The 26,036-nt window shown below is 46.7% G+C and overlaps 11 protein-coding genes across 11 annotated transcripts; 4 read left to right on the top strand and 7 right to left on the bottom strand.

Moving 5' to 3' along the window:
• Window positions 1-30: 30 nt before the first annotated feature.
• LY89DRAFT_650836 (DUF171-domain-containing protein) lies at window positions 31-1,415 on the bottom strand. Its single transcript, XM_018212127.1, has 3 exons — window positions 1,257-1,415; window positions 1,041-1,201; window positions 31-990 (listed from the first exon to the last, which is right to left on the bottom strand). The coding sequence occupies exons 1-3, from the start codon at window positions 1,281-1,283 to the stop codon at window positions 51-53; spliced, it is 1,128 nt and encodes a 375-aa protein (XP_018068175.1). The 5' UTR covers window positions 1,284-1,415; the 3' UTR covers window positions 31-50.
• A 37-nt stretch (window positions 1,416-1,452) lies between these two features.
• LY89DRAFT_590937 (thioredoxin-like protein) lies at window positions 1,453-2,181 on the top strand (the record flags this gene model as incomplete). Its single annotated transcript, XM_018209625.1, has 3 exons — window positions 1,453-1,525; window positions 1,575-1,722; window positions 1,773-2,181. The coding sequence occupies 3 exons, from the start codon at window positions 1,453-1,455 to the stop codon at window positions 2,179-2,181; spliced, it is 630 nt and encodes a 209-aa protein (XP_018068174.1).
• Window positions 2,182-4,079: 1,898 nt separating this feature from the next.
• On the bottom strand, window positions 4,080-5,231 carry LY89DRAFT_784680 (uncharacterized protein; the record flags this gene model as incomplete). Its single annotated transcript, XM_018222810.1, has 2 exons — window positions 4,080-4,564; window positions 4,658-5,231. The coding sequence occupies 2 exons, from the start codon at window positions 5,229-5,231 to the stop codon at window positions 4,164-4,166; spliced, it is 975 nt and encodes a 324-aa protein (XP_018068173.1). The 3' UTR covers window positions 4,080-4,163.
• A 358-nt stretch (window positions 5,232-5,589) lies between these two features.
• On the bottom strand, window positions 5,590-7,179 carry LY89DRAFT_672098 (pectinesterase; the record flags this gene model as incomplete). The annotated part of the gene is made up of 2 exons (XM_018213256.1): window positions 5,590-6,439; window positions 6,602-7,179. The coding sequence occupies 2 exons, from the start codon at window positions 7,177-7,179 to the stop codon at window positions 5,590-5,592; spliced, it is 1,428 nt and encodes a 475-aa protein (XP_018068172.1).
• Window positions 7,180-8,118: 939 nt separating this feature from the next.
• On the top strand, window positions 8,119-10,599 carry LY89DRAFT_621498 (HET-domain-containing protein). Its single transcript, XM_018210950.1, has 2 exons — window positions 8,119-8,808; window positions 8,859-10,599. Exons 1-2 carry the CDS (start codon window positions 8,274-8,276, stop codon window positions 10,550-10,552), a joined length of 2,229 nt encoding a protein of 742 aa, XP_018068171.1. The 5' UTR covers window positions 8,119-8,273; the 3' UTR covers window positions 10,553-10,599.
• Window positions 10,600-10,671: 72 nt separating this feature from the next.
• On the bottom strand, window positions 10,672-11,658 carry LY89DRAFT_687170 (uncharacterized protein). Its single transcript, XM_018215444.1, has 2 exons — window positions 11,240-11,658; window positions 10,672-11,156 (listed from the first exon to the last, which is right to left on the bottom strand). The coding sequence occupies exons 1-2, from the start codon at window positions 11,638-11,640 to the stop codon at window positions 10,802-10,804; spliced, it is 756 nt and encodes a 251-aa protein (XP_018068170.1). The 5' UTR covers window positions 11,641-11,658; the 3' UTR covers window positions 10,672-10,801.
• A 2,678-nt stretch (window positions 11,659-14,336) lies between these two features.
• LY89DRAFT_147636 (alpha/beta-hydrolase) lies at window positions 14,337-15,950 on the bottom strand. Its single transcript, XM_018205372.1, has 2 exons — window positions 15,265-15,950; window positions 14,337-15,217 (listed from the first exon to the last, which is right to left on the bottom strand). Exons 1-2 carry the CDS (start codon window positions 15,530-15,532, stop codon window positions 14,544-14,546), a joined length of 942 nt encoding a protein of 313 aa, XP_018068169.1. The 5' UTR covers window positions 15,533-15,950; the 3' UTR covers window positions 14,337-14,543.
• A 191-nt stretch (window positions 15,951-16,141) lies between these two features.
• On the top strand, window positions 16,142-18,570 carry LY89DRAFT_621494 (amino acid permease). The gene is made up of 5 exons (XM_018210949.1): window positions 16,142-16,678; window positions 16,727-16,935; window positions 16,987-17,195; window positions 17,251-17,488; window positions 17,543-18,570. Exons 1-5 carry the CDS (start codon window positions 16,369-16,371, stop codon window positions 18,377-18,379), a joined length of 1,803 nt encoding a protein of 600 aa, XP_018068168.1. The 5' UTR covers window positions 16,142-16,368; the 3' UTR covers window positions 18,380-18,570.
• Window positions 18,571-18,767: 197 nt separating this feature from the next.
• Window positions 18,768-20,252, bottom strand: LY89DRAFT_736809 (uncharacterized protein; the record flags this gene model as incomplete). The annotated part of the gene is made up of 2 exons (XM_018220171.1): window positions 18,768-19,312; window positions 19,367-20,252. The coding sequence occupies 2 exons, from the start codon at window positions 20,250-20,252 to the stop codon at window positions 18,768-18,770; spliced, it is 1,431 nt and encodes a 476-aa protein (XP_018068167.1).
• A 2,337-nt stretch (window positions 20,253-22,589) lies between these two features.
• On the top strand, window positions 22,590-24,053 carry LY89DRAFT_698941 (uncharacterized protein; the record flags this gene model as incomplete). The annotated part of the gene is made up of 4 exons (XM_018217015.1): window positions 22,590-22,773; window positions 22,823-22,994; window positions 23,079-23,182; window positions 23,248-24,053. The coding sequence occupies 4 exons, from the start codon at window positions 22,590-22,592 to the stop codon at window positions 24,051-24,053; spliced, it is 1,266 nt and encodes a 421-aa protein (XP_018068166.1).
• An 889-nt stretch (window positions 24,054-24,942) lies between these two features.
• LY89DRAFT_736807 (uncharacterized protein) lies at window positions 24,943-26,010 on the bottom strand (the record flags this gene model as incomplete). Its single annotated transcript, XM_018220170.1, has 3 exons — window positions 24,943-25,170; window positions 25,429-25,691; window positions 25,815-26,010. 3 exons carry the CDS (start codon window positions 26,008-26,010, stop codon window positions 24,943-24,945), a joined length of 687 nt encoding a protein of 228 aa, XP_018068165.1.
• Between the last annotated feature and the right edge of the window lie 26 nt (window positions 26,011-26,036).

Below are 26,036 nucleotides of genomic sequence, written 5' to 3'. Positions count from 1 at the left end.
CACAGTCGTCTCTCCATCCAACCAAGGTACGAGCTCACAACAATGGATATTCATTCGTTACTCGTTACTAGTCTTCTTAAACCCATCAAGCCTATCCACACAGCTTCTTCAGTTCTGATAGTCCTGCTTCCTTGGCCTGGGCAAACATTGACCCATCGATCAAAGACTTCTTTGACTTCAGTAACAGGCAGCTTCTGCAGCTCCTCATCGTTTTTGAATGCCACCTCCAATCCAGCAACGCCTCCAAACACTACCAATAGGTGCTTGAATTTGCCCAGTTTCTGATTGTTGTCCTCCGAATATAGTTCTTCTACATCCACCCCACGTTCTGACGTGCCAATGCTGACATCGTAACCTCCATCATACGGGCATTCCGTGAAGACATCACTCAAGCTTCCCGCCTTCCTGACATTGAAGCCCCAGTAATAGCCACTCTCTTCTCTTGGCTCATCAGGTGCAACAGGTTCAGCCAGGATGACCTCGCTCTTCATATCCTTACTGGACTCTTCTGCTCCAGGTTTGAATTTCAATGTTACTCTCGTATTCTCTGGTATTTGCTCCTCCACTGTGACTGGGATCCTCAGCCCCGCTTCCACGAATGTACCATTCTCGTCTGCTCCCGGTAATGTAACCCCCTCTCGATATGGACACCATTCGTCAGGCTTCAGGTGATGCGGTAGATCCAGACTTGGCAATGTGCCGGCTGTTCGTAGGTTGGGATGTAAGGGGAACAGTAGTTTTCGCAGATGTGCAGGTGTTTCGAGGTAGCTGAGGAGGTGAATAAGGAAGTGATCAGGGTCGGATGTGCCTGTGTAACCATCTTCTGACTGATCTGTCTGGTTGGAGTACGTATGTGATCGGTTGTGGTATCTTTTATTGGAGTTGTGTGAGTGTCCGTCAGAGAAAACAATCATTTCATCCACGCAGAATACTGAGAGAGCACGGGCTATATGGCCGGCAAGAGAGGTCCGTTGTTCGTGGGTTTGGGCACTGATTCCGCGTTAAGAACATGGAGCAGAACTTGGAGACAGAGTCCGTACTTAGATATGATGCTACCAGGTAATGCAACGCTCACCGTCCATTCTCGTCCTTTTGTTGGCAAAAAAACAGCTGTGGGCTTTGTGGTATCGACGACCACTGCGGGGATATTCGAGAGAGTGCCATTAACAGCAACTTTCGCCTCGGATTGGCGTTTCCGCTTCTGCTCAGGAAAATCATTAGTATCGTACATGTCTGTAAGAGAGATCGAATCTCACCTTCGCATTCGTTTCTCCTCTCCCCATGGTTGTGTATAATTGTTCATGTTCTTCAAAGAAATTCTTTACCGCCCAAGAATATATTCCGGCAGAATTAAAAGTGGGTCAATCCCGGCAAGGAACGAGCCAGATAAGCTTCCCCAAACTTCCCCTCCATCACCAACTTGTCAACAACACCACAAGAAGTGAACGCAAGATGTCTGTCAATATTGGATCTTCCGCACAGTTCAGCAAGCTCCTGACCACTTCTACTATCGTCGTCGCAGACTGTAAGTTTGACGTCTTGTCCTGCCTAGAATAGCTGCTTACATTTCCAAGTCTACGCAGACTGGTGCGGACCATGTAAAGCTATTGCACCTACATACGAATCTCTTGCCACGAAACACTCCAAGCCAAACCGAGTTACATTTACAAAGGTCAATGTCGATAACCAGCAGGCAATCTCACAACAATATGGAGTCAGAGCGTATGTACTCCCAGCTCGTCCCAAGACCACTGCTTACAAATATCCAACAGCATGCCAACATTCATGATCTTTCGCTCTGGTTCGGTCATCAATACTATTCGAGGTGCAGATGTTCGAGGACTTACGACTGCTATTGAATCTGCTGTCAAGCTCGCAGGCGCTGGAGCTCCAGCATACTCATCAGTTGGGCGAACACTCGGCGGGCCGCCAGCACGCGGCACATCGGTCTCGAGACCTTTTAACTTCAAGAAGTTGATCGACACCATCATTGCATTCCTTGGTCTATACTTCATTAGCTTGTTCTCGTTCGATGCTTATGCTGCGGCGGAGAACAGCCCTTTCAATGTCAACAGACCTGCTCAACCTCGAGTCACACCAGGAACCAAGCTCAGAGAGAAGATGCCAGCCCCTCAGACAGGGAAGAAGCTCGGGACAATTGCTGATCTTGGTGGGGACTAGGATACTTTAAGACTTGGTCGGCGTTTGGCGGATCTCTAGATACCTTCAGGGCTCTACCTTTTGGGGTTTTAGGTTATTTTCAACTTTGGAGGAGTTGTCTTATTAGCAGCACCTTACCAATTCACGTATCCTGAAATTCTACTTCAGATTGATACCCGTGAAAACCTCTTATGTAGATGAGGCTGATTACAACCCCTTCCTGTGTTTGAATCAAATATGGTTCCTGCTTTGACTAGGACAAGTGCCTCATGGTTTTTACGTATTCGTCAGCTTGCATATATCCGATGTCTGGTCTTGTATCTTCAGAACACAGCCTTTCTTTCTCCTCTGGGAGCTTTTACCGTGGAAGTAAATGTGTAAGGAATTGATGAACTCAGGCTCTCCCGAAATGGGCAACATCATCAGCCCTCAATTTCCTTTCATTCGTTCCTATCCGAGAGCTGTCTCACAGGCCACTATTGCATGCAGATGCCCTTTCTCGATGACACTTGATTCCTCTGAGCTTCTCTTCGAGCCCATACAATACTTTCAGACACCTCCAGGCTCTCGTTGAAGCTCCCGGCTTCAGTTTATGGAGCATTCTCGATCAGTACCAGATACCTCACGTTTCACATGCATGCAAGTTGTAAAACATGAAATCCTCCGGCCCATCAGCTTCTCTACAGAGACTTTGCTTTGAGCTGCGCCAGCCTGCTGTCACTCATAGAGTATGGGTTGCAAGAGCCAAAACCAGCGTTGATGGTTTCTCAGACTTAGTTTCATCCTGTTGCCTGCCGCGGCAAACAAATATCTCCACAATTGGGGGAAAGTCTAGTTGCAAGAGGAGACAAACACTAGGTAGAGACTAGTTCCGATGAAGATCTTCATCAATGAAGGAGTGGAGGGTCTTTCATAGAACACCAGTCACCGCATTACACCGAGCCCCACATTCTATCACCAAACCCTCTCTCTGCTCTGTGATTCAAACCTAGAAGCTGTCTCATCATTCACTCTTCAGACTTATGAGCCATGGCAGCTAGGATTCTACCCCTTTGACTCGTTCAACCTGAGATCTTAGATTCACTGTCCGATGATACTGAGTCTTTAGCTAAAAGAATCTATAGATGACTGTATTGCACTTTAGAAACGGAATCCTCTTGCTCCATCCGTGAGTCAAGATGTCATCCTCTCGTCTATAAAAGAAACAGAAAGTCTCCTTCTGCCCTTTTACTTTATCAACATCAACAATCATCTTCACACTTACAACACCTCACATCACAACACAAGTACAAAGAGCTACTACAGCCTTTCACAAGATACCAACTTACTAAGATAACAAGATACACAATCTATCAAGCCTTAAACATCATGCCAGAAGGACCAAAAGGCTGGTGGTGCTGCAAAGTGAGTGATATTCTAAGACTAACGGAGCTGGATGAGGAGCTAAATTGCTGATCCGTGCCAAAATCAGTGTCTTGATGATGGGAGACGAACATGGAACTATCCTTATGATGGCAGTTGCAAAGAATGCGGAAGATCGAACTGCGCAGGATCCTGCGGTTCCCTTTGCAGAAGCCGAAAGACAAAGACAGAGCATGAATTGCCCGAGATACCAAAGTGAGCATCAAGAAGTGATGGAGAAGGGTGTTATCATGGAAAGAATCTTGGGTGTACTTGGAGTTTTGGAAAAGCGGAGTACACTTGGATACGATTATGGTTTTGGTAAGTTCTTTCATGCGAGACTTTGGATTGTGTTTGGCTGGTCTTTCACAACTTTTGACGAGCTTGTGTCTGGTGTTTTGGATATGTAGCTGGACTACATAGCTTTTGTAGCAGTTTGGCTATTGTTGGGGAGTGTCTAACGAGAATCATGAAGCCTGATATTCTTTGATGTATTCAATGTATTTCCAAGCGTGGAACCTTCTAATATAGATCAGATATATTTAACAATTTTGAAGTGAACGTATTTGTCGGTATTTTACTTTTTCCAGCCGAGCACCTTACTATCCTGTCAAATCGGCGCCAGATCTTACCTGCGTCCGAATTCTTTCAACGTCTGTCTCATGAAAGCCCAATTCCTTTCTCAAATAGCCATCAACTCCAGGATAAAGTGAATCCGGCGCGTATTCATCCTCTTGCACGCTTGCCCACTTCTCATCCATCCACTCAAGTACCCAAAGGATTATTACTCCTTTGATTGTACACATGGTTTCCATTCCCGGCTCTTCGAATAAATCATGATTGGGCTCTCTTCCCATTTGTTTCAGAAGAACTTCCGTGAGGCTCGTACGGAACGGCTCAAGTCCGATTCTAGTAAGGACATAGTCTTCTGCAATTACTTCACGAGAAGCGCCGCTTAGAGCCAGTATCAGAGCTGAGAGCATACCAGTGCGATCTTTGCCGGCTGTTTCACGAACGCAAGATCAGCAGTAATCGTACAGATTTCAAGAATTGGCATCATTGAGAATTGGGCTTATGGAAAGATAGGCACACGAACCAGTACAATGAAACAACACTCTACCGTGGCCATCTCTCAAAGTCTTAAATACAGCCTTGTACGCATGTCTATGACTTTCCAAGATCTCTCCATACATCTTGAGAAAGCCATCTTTGCCATCATTCGCTACAAAATCCGCAGGATCTATGCGTACCGTTACTGGCTCTGGATTTTCTTCCACAATCATAGTGCTAGTCACAGCACCAGCGCCTTGAAAGCGCGAGTCGACTACCAGCGTATTAGGTATCCATACGTTTTCGATGCCAGGAATCTCTGGAGTCGGAGATTTCTCCCTCTCTTCAAAGCTTCGCAAGTCGAATATGGTTGTGATATTGTACGTGTCTTTGAGTGGTGCAAGCGCGCTTGCAGATAGATGGGAGAGGGTACCTGAGCGAAAGATGAGATTCGGTGGGAGAGATGGAGATGAGATTGTGCGAAGGTTGAGTGCTCCGGGAATGGGTATAAACGGATGTGATTTCAAGACTTTTTCAAGCTTAGTTTTTGGAATATCATCTCGAATCGAAACATTGCAGAGCGCCAAGAACTCAGAGATCTGGGGTTCCTGAGATGACATTGCTGTTTGACGACTTGTATGCGAAGGAATCAAGGTGTTGATATGTTGAGTCTCGGAGCAATGTTCAGCCGATTTGATTTTCATTAGTTGTCTTTAAATAGAACTCTGCAGGACACCGAGTATGGAAAGATCCTATGAAAGACCAGTCATGGCGATTTACGTCCAATGCTCGTTCAACCAGCAGATGGAATTGAGCTCCGTGATTGATCATCGTGGAAGGACAAGCGTAAGGCTGTTTCGGCAACAATTCATCATGTTTCCTCTCTTCAGTTAGTACTTTTTTCTATTTGCTATATAGCCAGAGTCGAGCTTCTGATGTGGAAAACCTAGATAGGTCCATACAAAGACTGAAGCTTCCTCATGAAGAAACAACAACAGGAGTCCATCCGCCAAGCACATATGCTAGGTCGCTATATTCAGCAATTGTAACCGAGTCTTCAGGAAGCCTCAATTGCTTCGAAACATTCAGCCTCTCAGAGACATCCACTATGTTTCCCTCCAAATCCATCGTGTTATACTCCCAAAGATGGAGATGACTGGTGTCAAATGGTGGGCCTTGGACAGGTCCCCAGCCAACTGGTGCAATGCCCGCTGTCTTCGTGTTAATCAACACCATCTCTGCATATGGCCAATTAGGCATGACTCCACCCGAGTTGTCAGGCAAACGCGCAAAAGTCGAGTTCCCTTGGTCACCAATGATAGTCGAATTGACGAAAACATTCCCATGAATGCCTTGTACGGTACGCGTCCAACTCACAGCTCCTGCCGTGGACACAACCTCGCTATGGAGCCAATATACTGATCCATAACCTAGTATTGTATCACCATCACCCGTTAGCTTGCTGTCCGCGACATAGATGGTACCGTAAGTTGTGAAGGCATCTCCTGAGCCGTTGAGAGTCATATGATCAACAATCACACGGACTCCCTCAATCAAAAGGGCTTCGGCTTGCCCACGATAATAGTTGTTAATAGTGAAATTGCTGAGTTGGACGTCGCTGACGCCATGGAAGGAGAATGCAGGACGACGGGATGGTCCTTGACGATTGGGGGGATTGAAGGCGCTGTTGTTGGGATATCCAACAATGGTTTTGTTGCGACTTTCTCCGCGTATGGTGAGGTTGGTCTTGTATTGCCAATATACCAGCTCTTCATAGTTTCCATCTTTGACAAGAATTGTGATGCGCTGAGTCGGGTTTGAAGGCGCCCTGGTCCCCAGAGGTCAGCGTCAGTATAGCTTGTGAGGATCAGGATAAACCAAGCATGCTCCCGTGGCCATGAAACTTCAAAGAGCTTCGATAATAAGAGTCACCAAAGACTTGACATTACTGTGTAATTTGGAAAGAAGAAATCAGAAACTTGGGACTTACCAATCAATGGCGCCTTGAACAGTATTGAAATCGGCAGAGCCATCTGCAGCTACAATCACTTCTGGGGCATCCGGGCTTGGACCTTGAGACTTTGTGGAAAAGGTCCACGAGTTCGTTGTTGAGTAACTACCGTCGGCTAACTTGAACACCTCAGAATCTGTTTCGACTGAATATGTTTGACCGTAATCAAGCTGATTATTGTGCAAATACACAGTTGCTGCATTGTCTCGGACGATGATTGGGTGGAAATAGAAGTCCATTCCGCCGATGATGTTGGTCTGGTAAGTTGTGGTGTCACTGTAGTTGGCCTTTGTTGAGCCATTTCCATATGGACTTGGAGATGATGGGATTGAGAGATCAAGCATGTCAATAAGCTTGTTGTTTGAAGTATCATACACGCGGATGGTGCCATTGTTGCCTATTGTTGGCGGAGATGGAAATGTGAGTACTAGGTGAGTGTCTGGATTCACATTTTGTTGTCCATTTTTAGGGAAAAGTTGAATTTCGTTGTCCCGGCCACCCAGTTCGGCATTACTAGCCGTGAACAGGAGCCAAAATGTGACGACTAGTACTCTCATGTTGCGTCCGCACATATTCCAATGAGCGAAGAAGCTGGATGGTGATAAGTTTTGCCTGGAATCGACGGTACTTGGGCTTTAAAAGCACTGGGAAAAGATGCTTACTATCATTTTATACTACCCTTTCATTGCCTTTCTCGACGGGTGAAAGCACCCCGAAGATAAATTCTCCAGGTCCGGTTGAAAAATTTGATCGTTTGCTTGGCTCACTCGTCGATGCTGTATCCCACTTCTGATCCTTCTGATATTTGTATCCAGATATCCAAAAGAATTGTGGATACGTTTGACCCGGGCTCATATTTGGCTTGCTAGTGGTGGAAGTTTGGAGTGCAAATGTGTGGGGAATGAGGGAAGAGCCTGAGTTGCGGGGTAAAGGCAGATCATCGCCCCACATTGATCTATTAACTCGTTCATTTTTCATTCTTGCAAAATGTTTAATGGTTTACAGTACCAATTGTTGCGAGGCCTCTGCTATGTCGAGAATTTTGAAGCTGCTAGGAGAAGGTCCAATTTGGGCCCCGCACAGGAATCAAGCATACAGTAATCTAGCCTATTCCGCACGCAGCGCTATTGTAGTTGCGCGGATCGCGCAAATAGCGCATAATGCGAGTGAGGTAGCTTCAGCACGCTTTTTCGGGTCGGGAAACTGATCTTTCGTTTTGTTGAAGTGTTCCAATTACATTGCATCTGTCAAGGCTATTCTGTCCAGGTCCGAGTCATTAAAATGGCAATGAATAAGGACCGAGCCTGTACAACAGAAAATCAGAAGGAAAATGAAACACAGCAATAAAGTCTGACGAAGGATCAAGATTGAGCTTACCGTTGATGTTAGTCTTCCGTTGAGCCTTATTATTGGGCGAGTGCCGAATCATGCTTTCCGAATGCACTCACCAAAAAATTCCATTTGCTCAGGCATGCTCAGCCGCACTCGACATTTAAAGATCAACATTTCTCCCAATCCCCCCCATATGCTTTATTTTGAACAATTTCAATCCTTTTGCTCGCTATCTCCGACTAGGATTAAATGGCTTTGTTCTGAGCCCTGTTGATGTCGCTTTTTTCGTAGCACATGCGTGCGCTATATATGCCGTATCATGGCTCAAAGAACTGCAGAATCAGCAGACGAGCTTCAAATGAACACAATTCTAGACTCTTTAGAGCTATCGGATGAGGAAGGCACATATTTTTCTAGCGAGCCTGAGGAAAGCACGTCGAGAAGTAATACAAACGACATACAATCGAGCATTGACTTTGACGATGCGCTCTGCGATACCTGCAAAGAGATCGGTGCCAATTTTATTCGTCGCGGGACTGAGAACGTTGTCTGTAGCGAGTTAGTAGACGAGAGAGCAGGTCAGGGATGTCTTCTGTGCTTATGTGTCCTTGCGCATCTGAAGGAGGAAGAGCTAGATGGGATGAGGAAGCAAAGAAATCGAGCTGCCGAGATGGACTGGGATTTCGAAATACAGTATCATATTGTTGGTAGTGATTTCTTTCCGAGCCACTTCAATAAGCCATGGATCTGGATCAGTTATGGAATCTGTGGCGAGGAAGCTCACTTTGACGTGTCGAGATCCATTTCATTCTCTGTCGTTTTTAGGGTTTTCATTCAAGAGTATTTCGACGAAGGTACTATCTCCATTAATATTGATTTTTGCCAACATGCTCATCAGAACTAGACGTGTTTTCAGCCTTGCATGAGGGTCCAAACGTAGGAGACTCGACAAGCTCCCCAAGTGCATGGAACTCTGCTGAAAGATGGCTTCACGATTGCACAACAGACCACGATGAGTGCCGTGTATCCGTTCAGACGAACTTGCCAAGTCGTCTTCTCAGCTTGAGATCAGATCGATCAACCGCACTACATCTTATCACTGTGTCAGATCTGCCTTGTCCCCCAACTTACGCGACGCTGAGCCATTGCTGGGGCAATTACCTCCCGCTTAGACTTCTCACCTCCAACATCACCAATTTCATGTCTGGAGAAGCTTTGAGTGATCTTCCACCAACCTACAGCGACGCCATCGAAGCTTGTCATAAATTGGGCATCGGCTATCTGTGGATTGACTCACTGTGCATTATCCAAGATTCTGTTACCGATTGGGAGCAAGAATCGGCCCGCATGGGGCAAATCTATCTCGGCGGCATCTGTAACCTGGCTGCAACAGCAGCTTTTGATGCAAGAGACGGCATGTTCTACCCACGCGATGCGCAACTCTTCAAGCCAATAAAGGCGCGAATTAACAATCCCAGCGAAGAAGTTTGCTACATTTTCATCAGAGATATTTGGTCAGATATGGTGGAAAAAGCACCACTCAACAGCAGAGCATGGGTCTGTCAAGAACGCCTATTCTCACCGCGAACATTACACTTCTGCAAGAGCCAGCTTGCCTTTGAATGTAGAGAGCTTTCTGCTTGTGAAAGTCTTCCAACCGAGTACTGCGAGCTTCCTCGTCTTGCTGATGGACCGCAAAGCAAAAAGCGCTGGATGCAGAAAATCGTACACCATACGTCCGACACAGAGCCAAATGACATACAGAACTTGCTGCAAACATGGATGGAGTTTGTAGAGCTCTACTCACGTTGCTCGATAACCTTCCAATCTGACATATTGGTTACCTTTTCCGGCTTGGCAGCCACATTCAATGCTCAGCTGAACACGGACTATTTAGCTGGCTTGTGGAGAGCAGACTTACCACAACAACTTCTTTGGCGTGCTGTAGGCTCTGGCCGAAGAATCAGTACTTACGTTGCTCCTTCTTGGTCTTGGGCTGCCATTACGAGTGAGGTCAGTTTCGGACTTCCTCCTTCGCCGGCGGTGTATGATCACGATGCCGAGCCTCTAATTGACATATTGGAAGTCAATGCAACTCCTTCAACTGAAAATGCCTATGGACAAGTGAGAGACGGTTTGCTACTTGTCAAAGGAAGATTGGCCGAAGTTCGCTTTGAATATCAGAAGAAGAATCCCGTCAAAAGCTGCAAGCTCTATGTTCGAATTGATGATTTCAAAGAAGAAGCTACTGAGCGGTCCCTCATAATTCGATTTGATGAGGATGATTACACTCTATACAACGATGTCGACTTTGACCAAAACATTGGAGACACAGAATTGGCAGTTGAAAGTCTGTTCATCTTGCCTGTCTTTGATGATTTTGATGGCCAAAGTTGCCTGGTATTACAGAAGGTCAGAGATGGCACTCGAGGTGGGGTCTTTTTTCGGTGGGGCTATCTCGATCTTATAGGACGGACAGCTGTCGAATTGCTTGACGGAGGACTTCAGAGTTTTGATAAGAGGAATTCGGGTCGTGTTAACGAGGGAAATTCTGCGAGGCTGGCCAAAGATGGTGGACATATTATTGAGATCATATAAATGCAATGGCCAACTAGCCCTCAAACACTCGCTTCGACTTCGAACTGGGACGTGAATGTCCCAAATGCTTTGATTTATGGACAATCTTTTCATTCAAAGAAACAAATTCAAACGAAATAGCTACATTCCTCGTGGCAATGAAAGTCTCGCGTGATCTCAGATCTAGGGTCTCCTACCAAACGTTGGTGTCGCTTGCTGAGCCTATGGTCCACTGACCGAGATCACAATCTCCAATTCGCCGTTGCCACCCTAGACTGAAACACCAAGGGCTCCAATCATGGTTGGAACAGCATTGTTGCTTGGTTTCACAGTAATAGTGCCGCTCTTGTAGGTCTTGTACCAATCATCCCAAGTCTGCGTACTATCACTCGTAGAAGTAACAGAAGCCCCGATCTCGTATCCGAAAATGCTGATGCTACCACCCGCCCCGGTCTTATTGACTTTCTGGATGTAAGAGTCTACTTGGTTAGCTGTCTCTCCTGATAGCTTGATGGTAAAGCCGACGCCGTAGGCCATGCAGACTTGGGAGACCTTGTAGGTTGGATCTTTGAGGTCTTTCGGGGCATTGGTTAGAAGAGGGAAGCTTCTCAAGTTGTTGAGAGCCCTGTTTGAAAGATGAAGTGTCAGTCTTGATGATTTCGGGGATTTATTCAAAGAGGGAGAGGGGGAACAACTTTGTTGACTTACCATTGTCCAGCAGTGACCGGAAAGGTCCCGAAACTCTGCATGGTGATTGTAGCCTGCGGATCATTGGCGTTTGACGAAGCATTAACATAGCTCGTAGTAATCTTGTTGTTCTCCTTGAATGTGGCACTGAAGAAACACCCTCTGCTAGCGGAGACGTTCACGTCCAAGTCGTTATGCCCGAGATCAGACCAGGTCTCTCCTGCAGCGTTACCAACATTGAAGTCAATTGAGACCTGTGGTGGTGCGGTAGGGTCCTTGGAGAATGAGCTGATCCATCCGTCGACCGTAGAGGTGTACGAAGAGTTGATGGTATAGAGCGGTTCGAGGACTGTAGCGAGCTTGTCCGGCCAGGTATTGTTTGCAATGATCAATGCAGGGACAAGGGAGCAGCTCATATTCATTCTGTGCACATGTCTACGTCAGTGCCGAGCATTCGAGTGATGAGCACTTACCCGGCAACGGAGTTTCCGCCTATGGCCGAAGCCAGCTTAGCCGTGAGACCGGCGATGAGAGGAGCATCGGTTCCATTCATTCTCGCTAGGTCGTTCTGCACAGTAGTAGCGGCGCCTTGTTGAGCCTGCTGTGCTGCAGCCCAGCTTGGATAGTTGCCTTCAGATAACCACACCTGGAAGTTGGTGATCGTGGTTATCCCGGAATTGGACTCATCCTGGAACTCGGCTTGCGCAGCCTTTTTCACCTTAATGAAATTGGCATTTGCTGTGTCCATCGCGATGCAATCGACATTGTAAGTTGCTATCTGTCCAGGGGAATTATCGCCATTCTGGGAGTCTGTTAGATGACGATACGATGCTTTAGTAGCAAATTGGGAAGGTGGAATTGCAAAAATGGACAGGAGACTCCGAATTACGCACAAGAGCAATCGCAGGAAGGTACCTTCACCGAGAATCAGCATTACAGTAGTACAAGCAGCAGTAATATACTGACCTCTGCATGAATTGAATATAGTTTCCCCCGCCCACATTGAATAGAGGGTCAGTGGGACTGAGAAGGGAATTTGCGATGTCGAAAATGCCTTGATTCGTGATTTCCACAGGAAGGGCTGCGGAGGCTGGGATTCCCGCTTCGCTCAAAGGAGAAATCCAAAACGAAGTTTTCCCATCACCTGAGCCGGAAAGCAAGATTGACACCATATGCCTTCCACAGGTCCTTATCAGCGGTGTTTGGCGTTGTCATTTTGAGGATGGCGAGAGTGAAATGCGGCTGGGATAGCGAGAGACGAATGTTCCAAAGATTTGACTGTCTGAGAAGACTTGGCTCAGAAGCCTGATGACTTATTCTGTAGATTTGAGTTTGTATTCCCTATGAGGGCTTCCTTATATAGACACGTCGGCTTCAGGACTTCTTGTGCTGAGGCCGTATCGGACCACCCGTTTCATTCGAACTCACTGAAGGCTCAGTGCATGGCTGAGACGTAAGCAAAATCTTTCGAGTGGAATTGCGGATCATTTTCAAGATAGTGTATGACTGCCATGTCACCGTCCCTCTCACGGTGAGCTTTCAGCGGTCAGCCCTACGGTCAAAATGTCTGTCATGCCACCACACAGTTAATGAGGACTGAGGAACGGCTTCGGTATTCTCCTGTTGACCTGTACGGGGAACATGTTGCTCCCCATCGGCAACCGCCTCCATAAGCAGCCACTTGAACATCTTCAACCCATCGCTAATACTGTGTGGTTCTTTCGATCATGTGTTGAAGACGTCAGTATGAGTGCACCCATCTCGTGAAAAGAAAAAGTAAATTAAAACGCTTCCCATGTCTTTCGTAGCTCATGGCTGTAGACGCGCTGGGGAATTTGTACACGCAAGCGCCTGTTACTAATATCTCTCAAATGGGCTTGTAAGGGTTTGTAAGGATGATTTCGTCTTAGATTGAGAAGGCTATATAAACAAGCAAAATTACGTACTTGGAAACTCTGCAATTGAAGCGAAATCAATAGCAAATTTAGAAGCTTGAAGAAATATCACCTCGGAACTACCCGTGTACGCTATATCATTCTACTTGGCCGAGTCTCATAACCACGTATTGACGGCTTTTGAGGACCTCAGCCCTAACCGCATTCCTTGGAACCTTTGCAACAACGCAGCCAACACTCCTCATGATTCAAGACTGTTTCAATTCAGTCCACCGAGTCACTCACCGCAACTTCAGCTGGTTGTTTCGAGGCGCTTCTCAAGTAAGACTTTTGGCTTTGTAGTTTTCTTTGGTAGGCGCTCGGTTCGGCGCGGCTAAGACAACTGGAGCTCGCGTCTGCGCAACAGTCCTCAGGCTTTGAGAAGAACGTGTGGACGGGATTGGATTGAGACGTTTTATCCAAGAGCCCACGGACTTCTCTTTCCGCTATGCATGAATTAGGAGCTGAACAACCACAATAATTATCCCGCATCTGTGTAACACCTGTGCTAGACGGTATTTCTCCGCCAAGTTTCCATGAAGCGTAAATGAGACCTCGAAAAATTCTGCCGAATGGAAGAGTGTCAGAAACATGCTGAAGAAGACGGGGTTAATGATATGCTTTTCACTTTTGCTAACTATTGTTCTCGCAGCACTGGGGTTGCCCGAAACAACCGTTTTCAGTGTTAAGAACTTATAGCAGCAAGATTGCTGACCTCAGTCGCGCTGCATATGTGCTACACCACAGACAGTTTGACTCACGGTGAGTAGAAGAAATTCTAGCTAAGCCTCAATGCGATGCCTGAATGCACGCAATTGCGAAGGCGATAATTGTAATGTGTGAAGATAAAAGCTCGAAGAGTTCAGATGCGCTATAGTCTATGCTTCAGGAGTCGCTTGCACCTAGATTTATTCGACCGCTACGGTGTAATTTTGACTGCAAACCTCTCCAAAGCGAGTTTTCTTGAACAAATTTGACTGACCATCACCACCTGTGTGGGTCAAGGTCTCTAAGCACTCAACAACCTCGAAGATATGATGAAGCGAGTACAAGATTGATTACACCCTGCCAAATCTTCTGGATATAGATGGCGAGCCGCGGCTCAAGACCTTGCCTCTGGAGATATGAGTTTCGGTTTCCTGGCGACCTGATGAGTTGCTTCCTCGGCGCTCAATAAGAAGAGGGGAAAAAACCGATCCAAAGGTCAACGAGAAATAACCTTGATGACAGATCAACCGGACTTCTAGTCCGATATCTAGCTCCCTAGCCACTTGTGCGAGGTGCTGCTTCCTAACCGAGGGCCTCGTTTTTGTTGTTGGAATTGCTAGAATAAGAAAACGGCGAGCAATGACAGAGAAATTCCATGATCACCAATTGATATAGTGCAAGCCTCAAGAAAACCTATGCAGCCAATTTCCAAGGAGTCTGACAAATTCGCCCGGTTTCTCGCAACATGCTAGTCGACTTGTCCGGTCAAGTAAAATGAACAATCCCTTCTCTTTTTCCATGAGTGCGGGGTATGTTTCCATCTCTTCTGGAATCGACTCGTCACTAGATCCGCAGAGAAAAAGGGCAGGAACTTCCAGATTTTCCAATGTTCGTTGACCTCTCTGTTCGGTACCATGGCCTGCGCACTCGATCACAGCATTTGACAACTTTTCCATGCCCTCGGTACTTCCCGCTGCAATCATCTCCCTCACTCGTATCCACTGGGCACTGCGCCGAGCATCAGGTGTGAACCATCTTGCGACAGCTTTGTCTGCGAGTATTCCCATGCCAAATCTGCGTGCAAGGCTCGATCGAAGAGGCCAATCATCTACAACCTGTTGACGGCGGGTAAGAGCAGAGTCGGATATCGCGAAACCGATGCCGACGAAAGTCGAGGCAATCGGACGTCGTTTTGCCAGTAACTCAAGCGCTATATTGGCACCAAATCCGAGGCCGACGATGGAATGGATGTGTGCAATCGAAAGTCTATTAAACAAATATTCGAGGTCGGAAACGAGTAAGGACATGGTGATGGCTTCCGAATCCCCAATGGATTCAACAGAATAGCCCCTCAAATCTGCGGATGGGTTAGCAGACTCCTCAAAGATCCTAGTGCTGGCTTGCCATAGCGGAGAAACCGATACTGTGGACAGCTTTCCTTCAATAGCGCAATTGCTGGATCCCATACTTGCAGATTCACATAAATATCATTGACGAAAAGAAGGACAGGACTATCAGGAGCTAGATTCCCTTCTAGGGAATAGTGAAGAACACTTGAGTCTGGCAATACAAAAGATGAGGATGCCTTCACTTTAGGAGACATAGATTCAGCGCCTGCGTCTTGGTAGAGACGCATGCTGCGGACACTGGTCTCAATGCTGGTCGCCATCATATTTGACGCTCACACTACACAGGCAAATCGGTGCATCTGCGGCAGACAGAAAAGTGAGCAATCCTGGTGCCGGAGAAATGATTATCCGGTATCATATTTGCTTCAAATTCCGCCAGCTGCTCATCAACTGTGTCAAACAATATCTCAAATGTGCCTGCCGTCAAAAATCTCGACTTTTATCATTGCTCGAAAGAAGATAGTAAACAGAAGATTGACGGTATGGTCAAGGAGGTCACGTTATCCCAGCAAATTCATTCCTTCCTGGCATCTTCGTCTCGAAACCTGTGAGACCATGTTATCAATGTCTAATTCTATGTCATCAAATCTTTTCTTGCGCCGTAAAGTGCAACCCCCACACTCAAGTGTGGCTGCACAGTCGGGGGCTGCCAGAACATCACGTTGGTTCTGAAGTCATACGATGCTCACAACGCAACACCCTGAGTCTTCGCAGGTACATCCGCCACAGCGGATGTCGTTGTCATGCATAGCGACTTAGATCTGCATCTATCTTCCAATTAGATCATAGCTTTCCCGTCGCTATCTTCAACTTATTTCCTTCCCTTTGCAATTCGTGCTGGACTTTTCTAACTGTAGTCGGATATCGAGCAGAGACTTGGGAAAAAGCACTACAGAGATCCCGCTTTTCGTATCAAGAAAATTTTCATGGCGTTCCAAAGGTGGCATGTTTTAGAAAGATTTTCTCCCGAACAGAGCATACACGTTTCTACCATATGTATTACATCTCTCTTGAATCAAATCATTTTCATGTTCGTTGTTCAATCACATTCTAAACCTCCAAATATTAAGTTTTGATTCTCAACTGACTTCTTCTCACCATGAGCGAAGAGCAAAAAGTCGGCGAGCACGTTCCTGATCGGAGCCCTTCTCCGCTTCACAATACTCCCAACAAACTCAACTCCACATCATTGTCCAAAAGATCTCTGCCAGTGCGCATATTTGATAGCTTCCGCCGAGATCCTAACCAACAGGCCACTGCAACTGGTGAGATCGTTGATTTGAAACTCGAGCATGAACATAGCGACAGTTATGACGTTGAAAGTGCGATTGCGAATACCGCAAAATCACCCTTAGCGAGAAAATTGGAAGCGAGGCATTTGCAGATGATCGCGATTGGTGGCTCTATTGGTTTGCATATTCCCTTTATCCTTGTTTGTATATCTCTAACTTGATCAGGAACTGGCTTATTCGTAGGATCTGGAAAAGCACTTGCTGCCGGAGGTCCAGCGTCGCTGCTCATAGCATTCAGTATCATTAGTTTCATGCTTTACTGTACTGTCTACGCCTTGGGAGAACTGAGTTGCTTGTACCCCATCGCTGGAAGTTTCAGTGCTTTTGCAACTCGGTTCTTGGATCCAGCTTGGGGATTTGCCATGGGTTGGAACGTGAGAATATCTTACCCCGCATCCTCCGGGGAAATTCTGACATGATAACAGTATGCCTTGCAGTGGATGGTAACCCTACCTCTAGAGATTGTGGCTGCAGCAATCACTATTCAATACTGGAATTCACCCATCTCGCCCGCGCTATGGGTGACCATTTTCTTGGTTTTGATAATTTTGATTAATCTCTTCGGCGTTAAGGGATATGGCGAAGCAGAGTTTTGGTTTGCACTTGTGAAGGTCGTTGCTATCATTGGCTTCATGTATGCGTTATCCCTCTTGTCCTACATGTCAACATGAGATTGATTTTGACCTCAGAATACTCGGCATAGCAATTGACTGTGGTGCTGGACCACAAGGCAGATACATTGGTGGTTCCAACTGGATTCATCCCGGGGCGTTCAATTACGGCTTCAAAGGTCTCTGCTCTACCTTCGTCACTGCGGCTTTTGCTTTCAGTGGCACGGAGCTTGTTGGATTAGCGGCTGCTGAGACAGCCGATCCCAGAAAAAGTCTCCCTAGAGCTGTGAAGCAGGTCTTTTGGAGAATCTCACTTGTGCGTCCTTCCATTCTATCTACTTTGTAAATCTATATCTACTGACAGTATTAGTTCTACCTCATCTCTCTCACGATAGTCGGTCTCCTGGTGCCCTGGGACGATCCTCGTCTTCTCAACGGCATGAGCTCTGCAGATGCGAAAGCCTCCCCTTTTGTCCTAGCCATAATTAACGCAGGAATCTCCGGTCTGCCTTCAGTTTTCAACGTTGTAATTATGATAGCTGTCCTTAGTGTCGGTAATTCGGCTGTATACGGCTCTTCTCGAACGCTTGCGGCACTCGCAGAACAACGTCAAGCACCACGAATCCTCGGATATATCGACCGCAAAGGTAGACCTCTTGTTTCAATCTTATTCACCTGCGCTATTGGCCTTATTGCGTACACTGCAGTCATGAACGAAGCAGCCGAGAACAATGTGTTCAATTGGCTTATGGCGTTGAGTGGTCTGAGCTCGATCTTCACCTGGTTGACTATTTGTCTCTGCCATATTCGCTTCCGCGCCGCATGGAAATTAGCAGGCCACAGTCTCGACGAATTGCCATTCAGATCACAACCAGGCCTCCTAGGGTCTTGGGCTGGGTTCGTATTAAACAGCCTTGTGTTCGTCGCCCAGTTCTGGACCGGTTTCTCACCAGAAGGCTATCAAGATATGACCACGAGCGACTTGGTCATCAATTTCTTTGAAGTCTACCTTGCGGCACCCATCATCGTCATTTCGTACGTGGGGTATAAGTTGTGGTTCAAGACTAGGTTTGTGAAGCTCGCTGATGTGGATTTGGCTACTGGAATCAGAGACTCAGGAGAGGATTTGAGGGTGTTGAAGGAGATGGATAAGCTGGAATTCAACGCGAGGCCATGGTGGGGAAAGTTGTATCAGATCTTTTGTTAAATGTATTTGAGGTTCTGAATTGTCTCTACAAAAGAAGTAGAATATTTTGACCCTGAACACAAAATGTTGCCTTACATTACTGGGTGCTGCTGTTGCGGCGAGCTCGATTGCGAAAAGGTATGGAGAATATAAGAGAGGCGAAGAGGGCGATGTTTGAGCCATGTTGACACCCAGATGCAGTTTATAATAGCAGTCGTTTCTTATTTAAGAGATGCGCAATTCATCAAGAACAGTGCAGACAAACATCTTGACAGAGAGATGAAATGTGGTTTGGATTGTGGCCAGCAGTGAGACTCAGATAAACCCTGCGAAGATCTACATGCAGAACATGATATGTGCAACGGCCTTCAAGAAAATTCTAACCCTAAGCCACCAAAGGAAACGGTAGCTATATAATAATGAACTCCTCGTGAAGTTCCTCTGGCCAAGGATGGATGGACCAACCAATCGGGTACACCGGAGGCCCGAAAGTATCGGGGATTCCCGAGGGCCTGTAGCAAATCCGACCTTCTCTTCCGCCTGGGAAAAGACCAATTTTTCGAAACACTTTTTGACCAATCATTTCAGGTGATACTCGATGTGCGCCATGATCTTCGCAAGGGAGAAGAATCAGGGAAGTGTAACCATATCTGGGAATCGTTGGAGAGGACTGCCAGCATAGAGGGACAATGTATATCGAGGTTCTCGAGAGATCCTCATCTGGGTCGTCTAGGTGACCTCTTCTCAACATATTCTTCACCAGATCTTCATTCGGCAGCTCGAACAGACAACCACGTATGCTCAAATGGCCGGCTAATATTTGTCCAAACAGATCATCCGCTTTTGGACTTGTATGAATGCTGAGGAAGCGGACAAAAGTCTCGTGCGGGCCTATATCTCGGGCTCCGCCGTATAGTATCTCACTATCAATTGATGCCCACGACCAGGAAGGGGCTAAGTGCATTAGTAAATAGTTCTGGAATGCCAGGCAGGTGAGATTTGCCATACCTCGATATTCCAACGGCCGATAAACCTGATTGTTCTTTTGGCATACCCAGAGCAGTGATTCTAACAAGTGCTTTCCACCCCAAATACCGCCATAATAAGATTCCTTCACACCCTCAGCAAACTTTTGAGCTAACCCACTTATTGCAACCAGCTTGTCGCTCGGATATGTCAATTTCGCTCGAGAATAGTGTTCAACAATCAGTTTCCATCCATTGAATGCCCCTTCAGGCTCAAAGGCAGGCAGTATAGCATTCCTCTCGAATTGTGGATAATGGCTAGCATCTTGGTGCTCTGGAGGGGAAAGTTCATACCGAACTCCCGAGAGGCATTCCCAGAAAGGAAATCGACACATATATATCTTTCGCGGACTCAAAAGTCTTTCTTGAAGGGTCCAGCCCCGTTGGAATAGTTGACCTGTAGCTTTTATGGGATCATCCCAATCTGGTATTATTCGAATTCGTGCTACTCGATCGGGAAACTGGTTTGCGCTATAGCAACCCATTTCAACAATTTGATAGCATAACGGACAGATGTGAGCAGACTCTTCAAAGTCAGACCACTTTCTCCATCCATTTTCGCAAGAAATAGCCCACTTACGTTCGGATCTTGATCGATTCACCTCGGGTAGAGTCTTTGGCCATGGGCATGGAGCGTTATTGTCCTCAGGCCGTGGAAACCGGGCCCTCGGTGGCTTTCCGCAATTGAGCAGTCCTTGCTCATATCTGGAAAGATCCTGCTTGAGGCTATCGACATCAGAGTCATCAGCTCCGCTCTTCTGAACGTCTGCGATTGCTTCGCGCTTCTGTGAGATAATTTCTTGGGTGAGATAGCTGCCTCGGAAGCGGAAAATTGCGTCACACCTTTCACAAAGCGTGTCGCGAGACATTCTAGGTCAAATATTGCGAGCGGGGGGTTTCGGCGTGCGCTTTGTCACCCGGGTGGTTATGAAGACCTCAAGCTCGAAACTCAAATGTTGGCTATAGGTGAGAGAGAGGTCAAACGAAAAGAATATCAGGGAGCACGTGGACGAAAGCCACATCGCGGCTGAAACAAACTAGAAGCGCGACTAATTATTGGTCCCCCTTCGAGTCTCATAAAAGAATTTTTTTTGCTCTCTATTTTTTGAGGAAAGAGATCCTGGGGTCTGGCCGCACTAGAAATCATATGCTCGCACAAGATTCGCTCTTCGTCCCTGACTTTAAATAGGAGATGACCAAGATCACGTGTCTATGCTCGTCTATCACCCCCTTACTCTTGAGTACCTAGGTACCTTGTCCTATGTTTGTGGCTCACTACAATACTGATCAGCTGACAAGCCCAACCACGAATTATACAATCGATAATTAGGTATGACTCTGCGGCAGTGTGCTCAAAGCTTATGTGAAACGGGCGCCACCCGCGGGTTTTAGGGACAGTCCAGGCTTTTGGGGCTGTTCTAACTACGCGAAGGCGGTGAAAATAAGGGTTTTTCCTTTTTTTCTCTCGCTTTTAACTTTAGTTCTTTCACTCCTTATGCTAGAGCCCGGGAGCATTAAAAGCACTAGAAACCTTGGGGACACTGCACGAAGTGCACTAAATGCACTAAATGCTGGCTACACCGCTACATGGCTGCACTGCTGTACTGCTACACTATACTGATTACACTGTACTGATTCCACTGAATCCACTGTACTGAATCCACTGAATCCACTGTACTAACTACACTACACTGCTGCACTGCGAGTCTAGCGCATTGTCAGCCTGTGAGCAGTAAATGAGTGCTGAGGATTGAGTGCTGAGGATTGAGTGCTGAGGATTGAGTGCTGAGGATTGAGTGCTGAGGATTGAGTGCTGAGGATTGAGTGCTGAGGATTAAGTGCTAAAGCATGAAAATGAGGGCATTCCTAAAGAGTGGGGAATTAGGTGTAGCTAGTGAGGATGACTTCATTCTGCCCGGACAGCCCGGCTGTACTCCCAAAAGCCTGGACTGTCCCTAAAACCCGCGGGCGCCACCATGACCCCTCTTCTTAGAGCCCTAGTCTCTCCCTCGTAGAGCTTCTTGTTATTGAATGCATTTCACAAATGCTGCTCGACTCATATGTTTGGAATTCAGACCCTAGAATCTGATACTGAATTGATTGGCACTAAAGCAGGTGAAGAGTACTTGTGTGAAGAGTCAAATCAGAATCATGAATTGGCGAGGAAAATAGGGGGATATGATCCGTGCACTCGCTACGGGCCGACAGTATTCCGAACGGAAAATATTTTCATCTCTCGTACTGACACAATGCTCGACCAAGTGGCCCATGACTCGGTCCCTTTCCCTCATCATGAGCGTCAGAAACATCACCAAACGGTAAACTTTGGTTCCGGATTCGACCCCATGTGCAGCTCTGGTAGATCAGCTCGCTTGGCGATTACGGATGCATCGCCTGCTTGACGATCTGGGGGATTTTCACAAGGAGAATACCCACATCCGAAAATCCAGCAAGGAACAATTGGACGACGATGACATGTACCAGGTCATGGAATGGATGTTCAGGGTGAGGTAAAGTTGTATCATCCCAGCTTTTTCCATTAATTCTTAATTTCAGCTTGCGCATGAGTCGCGCAGTGGCTACAACACCATGACTCGTGACGTGAAAGTCTTCACCCGCGCAGATATAGCGCTATTGGTCCCCAACAAATGAGATGAACTACGGGTGCTTGATTTAGCAGGGGTTAGGCCTCCTAGGGCCACATTATGTGGCAGAAGTATACGCAAAGGCCCTAGATTGTCAGCACTCGCAGACTGTCAACTGGCAAGGATCGTCTCAAATCTGGAAAGATGTCTGCTCTCATTCGCTGGTCAGGATAACGGAAGCATCGTTGCCCAGTCGAGCGTTAAATTTCATTTCCCCAACTGGCAGATGAACGGTACACGGCTCGTGCAAGTTTCTTCTAGAATATGCAGATTCGGCCCGCTGGGCTGAAAGCGCCTCCAGAGAACCCGAACGAAGATCTCTGGCCGTTTCATTCACAGAAGTGGTGTCATGCCTGACTAGTCAACGGGTTGCCAAGTGGATAATCCCTGCCAAAGTCTAGATGGATATGCATTGTTTCCCCTCAGAATATCAATAGGAGGGACACCCAGCACATCTGCTCATGTTTTGTATTGTGCGAATATCTTCTTTTTGAGCGTTATTGTGTCAGTGTTTGTCTTGCGTTTCGAGTTTCGAATTCTTGCGGTTCACCAATCTTCGTCATGGTTCAGGCATCGTATAGAGTTGAACAATGGACGGAATATGGCATAGGAATGTGTATATTTACTCTTCGTTTTTTTGCGAGGTGGAAAGTTGTGGGCATTGCTAATTTCGCGTGGGATGATTTCTTTGCATTTGTCGCTATGTGTTTGTGGACTGTCGGATCTGCCACGGTCCAAATCATCAGTAAGTATCACAGGGTTTCCATTTAAGAACTCAAGCTAAAACCCGGTAGATGATTATGGATCCTTTGTTGGACTCAATGAGCAGACGGCGGGTGCTTTATCCGACGAAACTGCAGCAAGCTACGAAGTCGGATCCAAGGCACTATTTGTCGCGTGGATTTCATATGTGACTCTCATCTGGTCATTGAAGGCATCGCTACTGTTCTTCTACTCTCGTCTAACGTAACTTACCTCTGATCCTGGAGAATGATCCTTGTACTGATGGACCTAACAGTCTCGGACTCTGGCAATAAAAGTTCGTCAAAGTATGGCGGTCCTCAGCGCCATCGCTTATGTCGCCGTGCTCCTGACACTCTTCGGCCACTGTACGCCAATTCAGAAGAACTGGCAAATCAAGCCTTATGCTGGAGGTATAACTTCAAAAGATTGCTCACTTCAAAACGCTAATCTGACTCAAATAGATGTACCATCACAGTTGCGAACTACATCGTGGTTGCAGCTCTCAACCTCTTAACTGATGCGGGCATCCTAGCCATTCCTCTCCCTCTGATCTGGAAAGTCAAAATTCCCCTTCGGCGCAAGCTTATCATCGGCCTCTTACTGTCCTCTGGTCTTTTCGTCATCACTGCCGCCCTCCTTCCCTGCATTTTCACTCTCGCCTCCGTCTCTCAAATCGGGAACTCAACTATATGGGGAATCCGCGAAACCTTCGTGTCTCTCATCGCCGTCTCAGCTCCCGTCATCAAACCTCTCTTCAACAAAAGTCGCTGGATTGGAAGCTCGAATGACAAGAATACGGGGTCAAGTGGGTTCAAACGTTTTGGTAGGAACCAGAGCGTAAGAGAACTCAGTGCTGCCCACAGTGCAACGAAGATTGGGAACGACTATGATCTCGAAACTGGGAGATCTGGGCATAGAAAAGGAGACATGTCACCGCTGTCGGACTTCGAGCTCAAGGATTTGTCTAGACATGGAAGCGAGGAATATATCATTGAGAATAACAATTCGAAGAGTGTCCCGCTGGAGATCAACGTCACGACGGTCTATGCCTTGGCTGACGAGAACGGAAACGAGACACCGGTGTCGCCGAAGACTGTTAATGCTGAGAAGTCGGTAGAAGACATCCAAAATGGCGCGAGTCCGTTCAGAAGAGGGCCTGTTCCTAGGCGAGAAGGATGGAAACCGCGAGGTGAGAATATAACGGAGATCTCTGTTGGCGAAAGGCCGGAAGGGAGCGTCAGTAAGGCAAGCCGGATGTTGGGCATGGGTGGTAGCACCTGAAAGTTGCTCGGTATCATTCGTTGGAGCCGCTGCGGATGGAGATCGAAGTTTTGATGCATCCTTCTTGTAGGCGTCACTGAAATCGTTGTTCTCGTTGCGTATATGTGTTTATGATTATGTTTTAGCATTACCGTGGCACGCAGAATATGGGAAAACAGGACGTTGTATGGTTATAAACATTGGTGATGTCAAAATAAAACTTTATATGCCGCGACTTCTCTTAGTAGGAGGTTCGATGGTTCTAATATGCTACTTTGTTATCCATGTGATATCCAATTGAATATCTGCGACGTATTCTTCCGCAGCCTTGATTCGTCTTGCATGAGATGTTCACAGCACTATACAAAGGGCATTGAAGTACAATGTAGATCACGAGGGAAACAATTACCTAAGTTAGGTATTCAAAATTGCTACTACTCAAGATCAATCCTCACCGTGTCTAAAACAAAGTCTAAGACAAAAGGCAATGTCGCCTTTGAACATTTCTCAACAGCCTCGATTGGAGGCATATCTATCAAATCCCGAAAGGCTGTGGAATTTACCCTCAGGGTAACCATCATTACTGCAGTTATCATGATTGATTAACTGCAGCTTGAAGATTCAGATGCCGTGTGGATTCGAAGAGCGTGCACAAGCGACGATTCCTTGCTTCTCGCTTAAGTGATCAAGACATTCTAGACTTTAAGTGTTTCTGATATTAAGACAAGTTTCGAAGACTTTTCCGCTTCTCAACTGCTATCACGTCTACTAAATCTCCCTCAAGTGAGGATTATCTCTGCGATACTTAGCCATTGACATCAACGCCCACCATCTACTTCTTGGTAGACATGCATCATTGTTGCACGAAACAATTCAGATGACTCGCAACCTGAAGAGTGATATAAGTCGTTTAACTCCCATTTCCTGATTCTGCGCGGCCTGTCATGTTGTGGAATTTGGAAATGGCAAACATGTATTTGCTATACATATCTTTTTGCTTGATTTGGTCTGTCTCATCTGCGGACTCTTCGAAGTCAAGCAGCAGCAGTTCCATAAAGAATTCAACCACCTCGAAAGCCTCGACCTTATCAACATCGAAGAACGTTATCCCTGCACTGCTCCAAGTCTCCTCCTCGTCCTTAGACATCAGAACATCACCTTCCTCTGTAAAGGTTACATCGATAGTTCAACTCGATAACACGTTGTCAACATTTCTCACAAAATCGACAACAGTAGCCGATACCCTGTCGTCGTCCCCGCACCTGAGCAGTTCTAGCTCGGTCCATGGATCGTCAGTATCGACTCTTAGCTATGCATCTTCCATTTCAACAAGCAAATCGACAGGCACAAGCACTAGCAATCCACAAGCATCCTCGCTAGTGAGCTCAAGCCGTACGTCGTCACTGGTATTGGGTTCAAGCAAGGCTTCTTCGATATCAGTCAACTCGAACAAAGTTACATCATTGTCCACTTCTAGTGCGAAGTCATTAGGCTCCACTTTAAGCTCCACATCCTCGCTACTATCTACCTCTACTCCTATCTCCACATCTTCATCGAGCAAGAACGTGCTTGAATCCAGCAGCACAAGCCAAAACTCTTCGGTAGTCATCATATCCAGTGTGATACTTCCAGCATCGTCGAATTTAATCAAAACTACCTCTTCGATGATTAGCACGACCAACAATCAAAAGTCTTCGCTCGTCTCTGCTTCTAGTCCAATGCCATCAACTTTATCGAGCTTTACTAAAAGTGTATCTCCGTCTATCAGCAGTACCCAAAAACCCTCGCTGGCCTCTGGAGCAGGTACAGTATCGTCAACACCAACCAACACAAGTAAAGCACCATCCCTAACTCCAGGCATGAGCCAAAAACAACCATCTTTCTCTACCTCGAGTCCAGGGACGCAGGAGCTTCTATCAAGCTCGAGCTCTATCCCGCATGGATTGTCAAGTGTGAGCAGGACGCCTGTCGTGTCCATTACGACAACGATATCTGGGCAAAATT

This window comes from Mollisia scopiformis, assembly GCF_001500285.1.
Source record: "Mollisia scopiformis unplaced genomic scaffold LY89scaffold_18, whole genome shotgun sequence".
NCBI classification, from domain to species: Eukaryota; Fungi; Ascomycota; class Leotiomycetes; order Helotiales; family Mollisiaceae; genus Mollisia; species Mollisia scopiformis.
The sequence above is the reverse complement of the archived record's forward strand: the minus strand, read 5'-3'. Positions and strand labels throughout refer to the sequence as shown.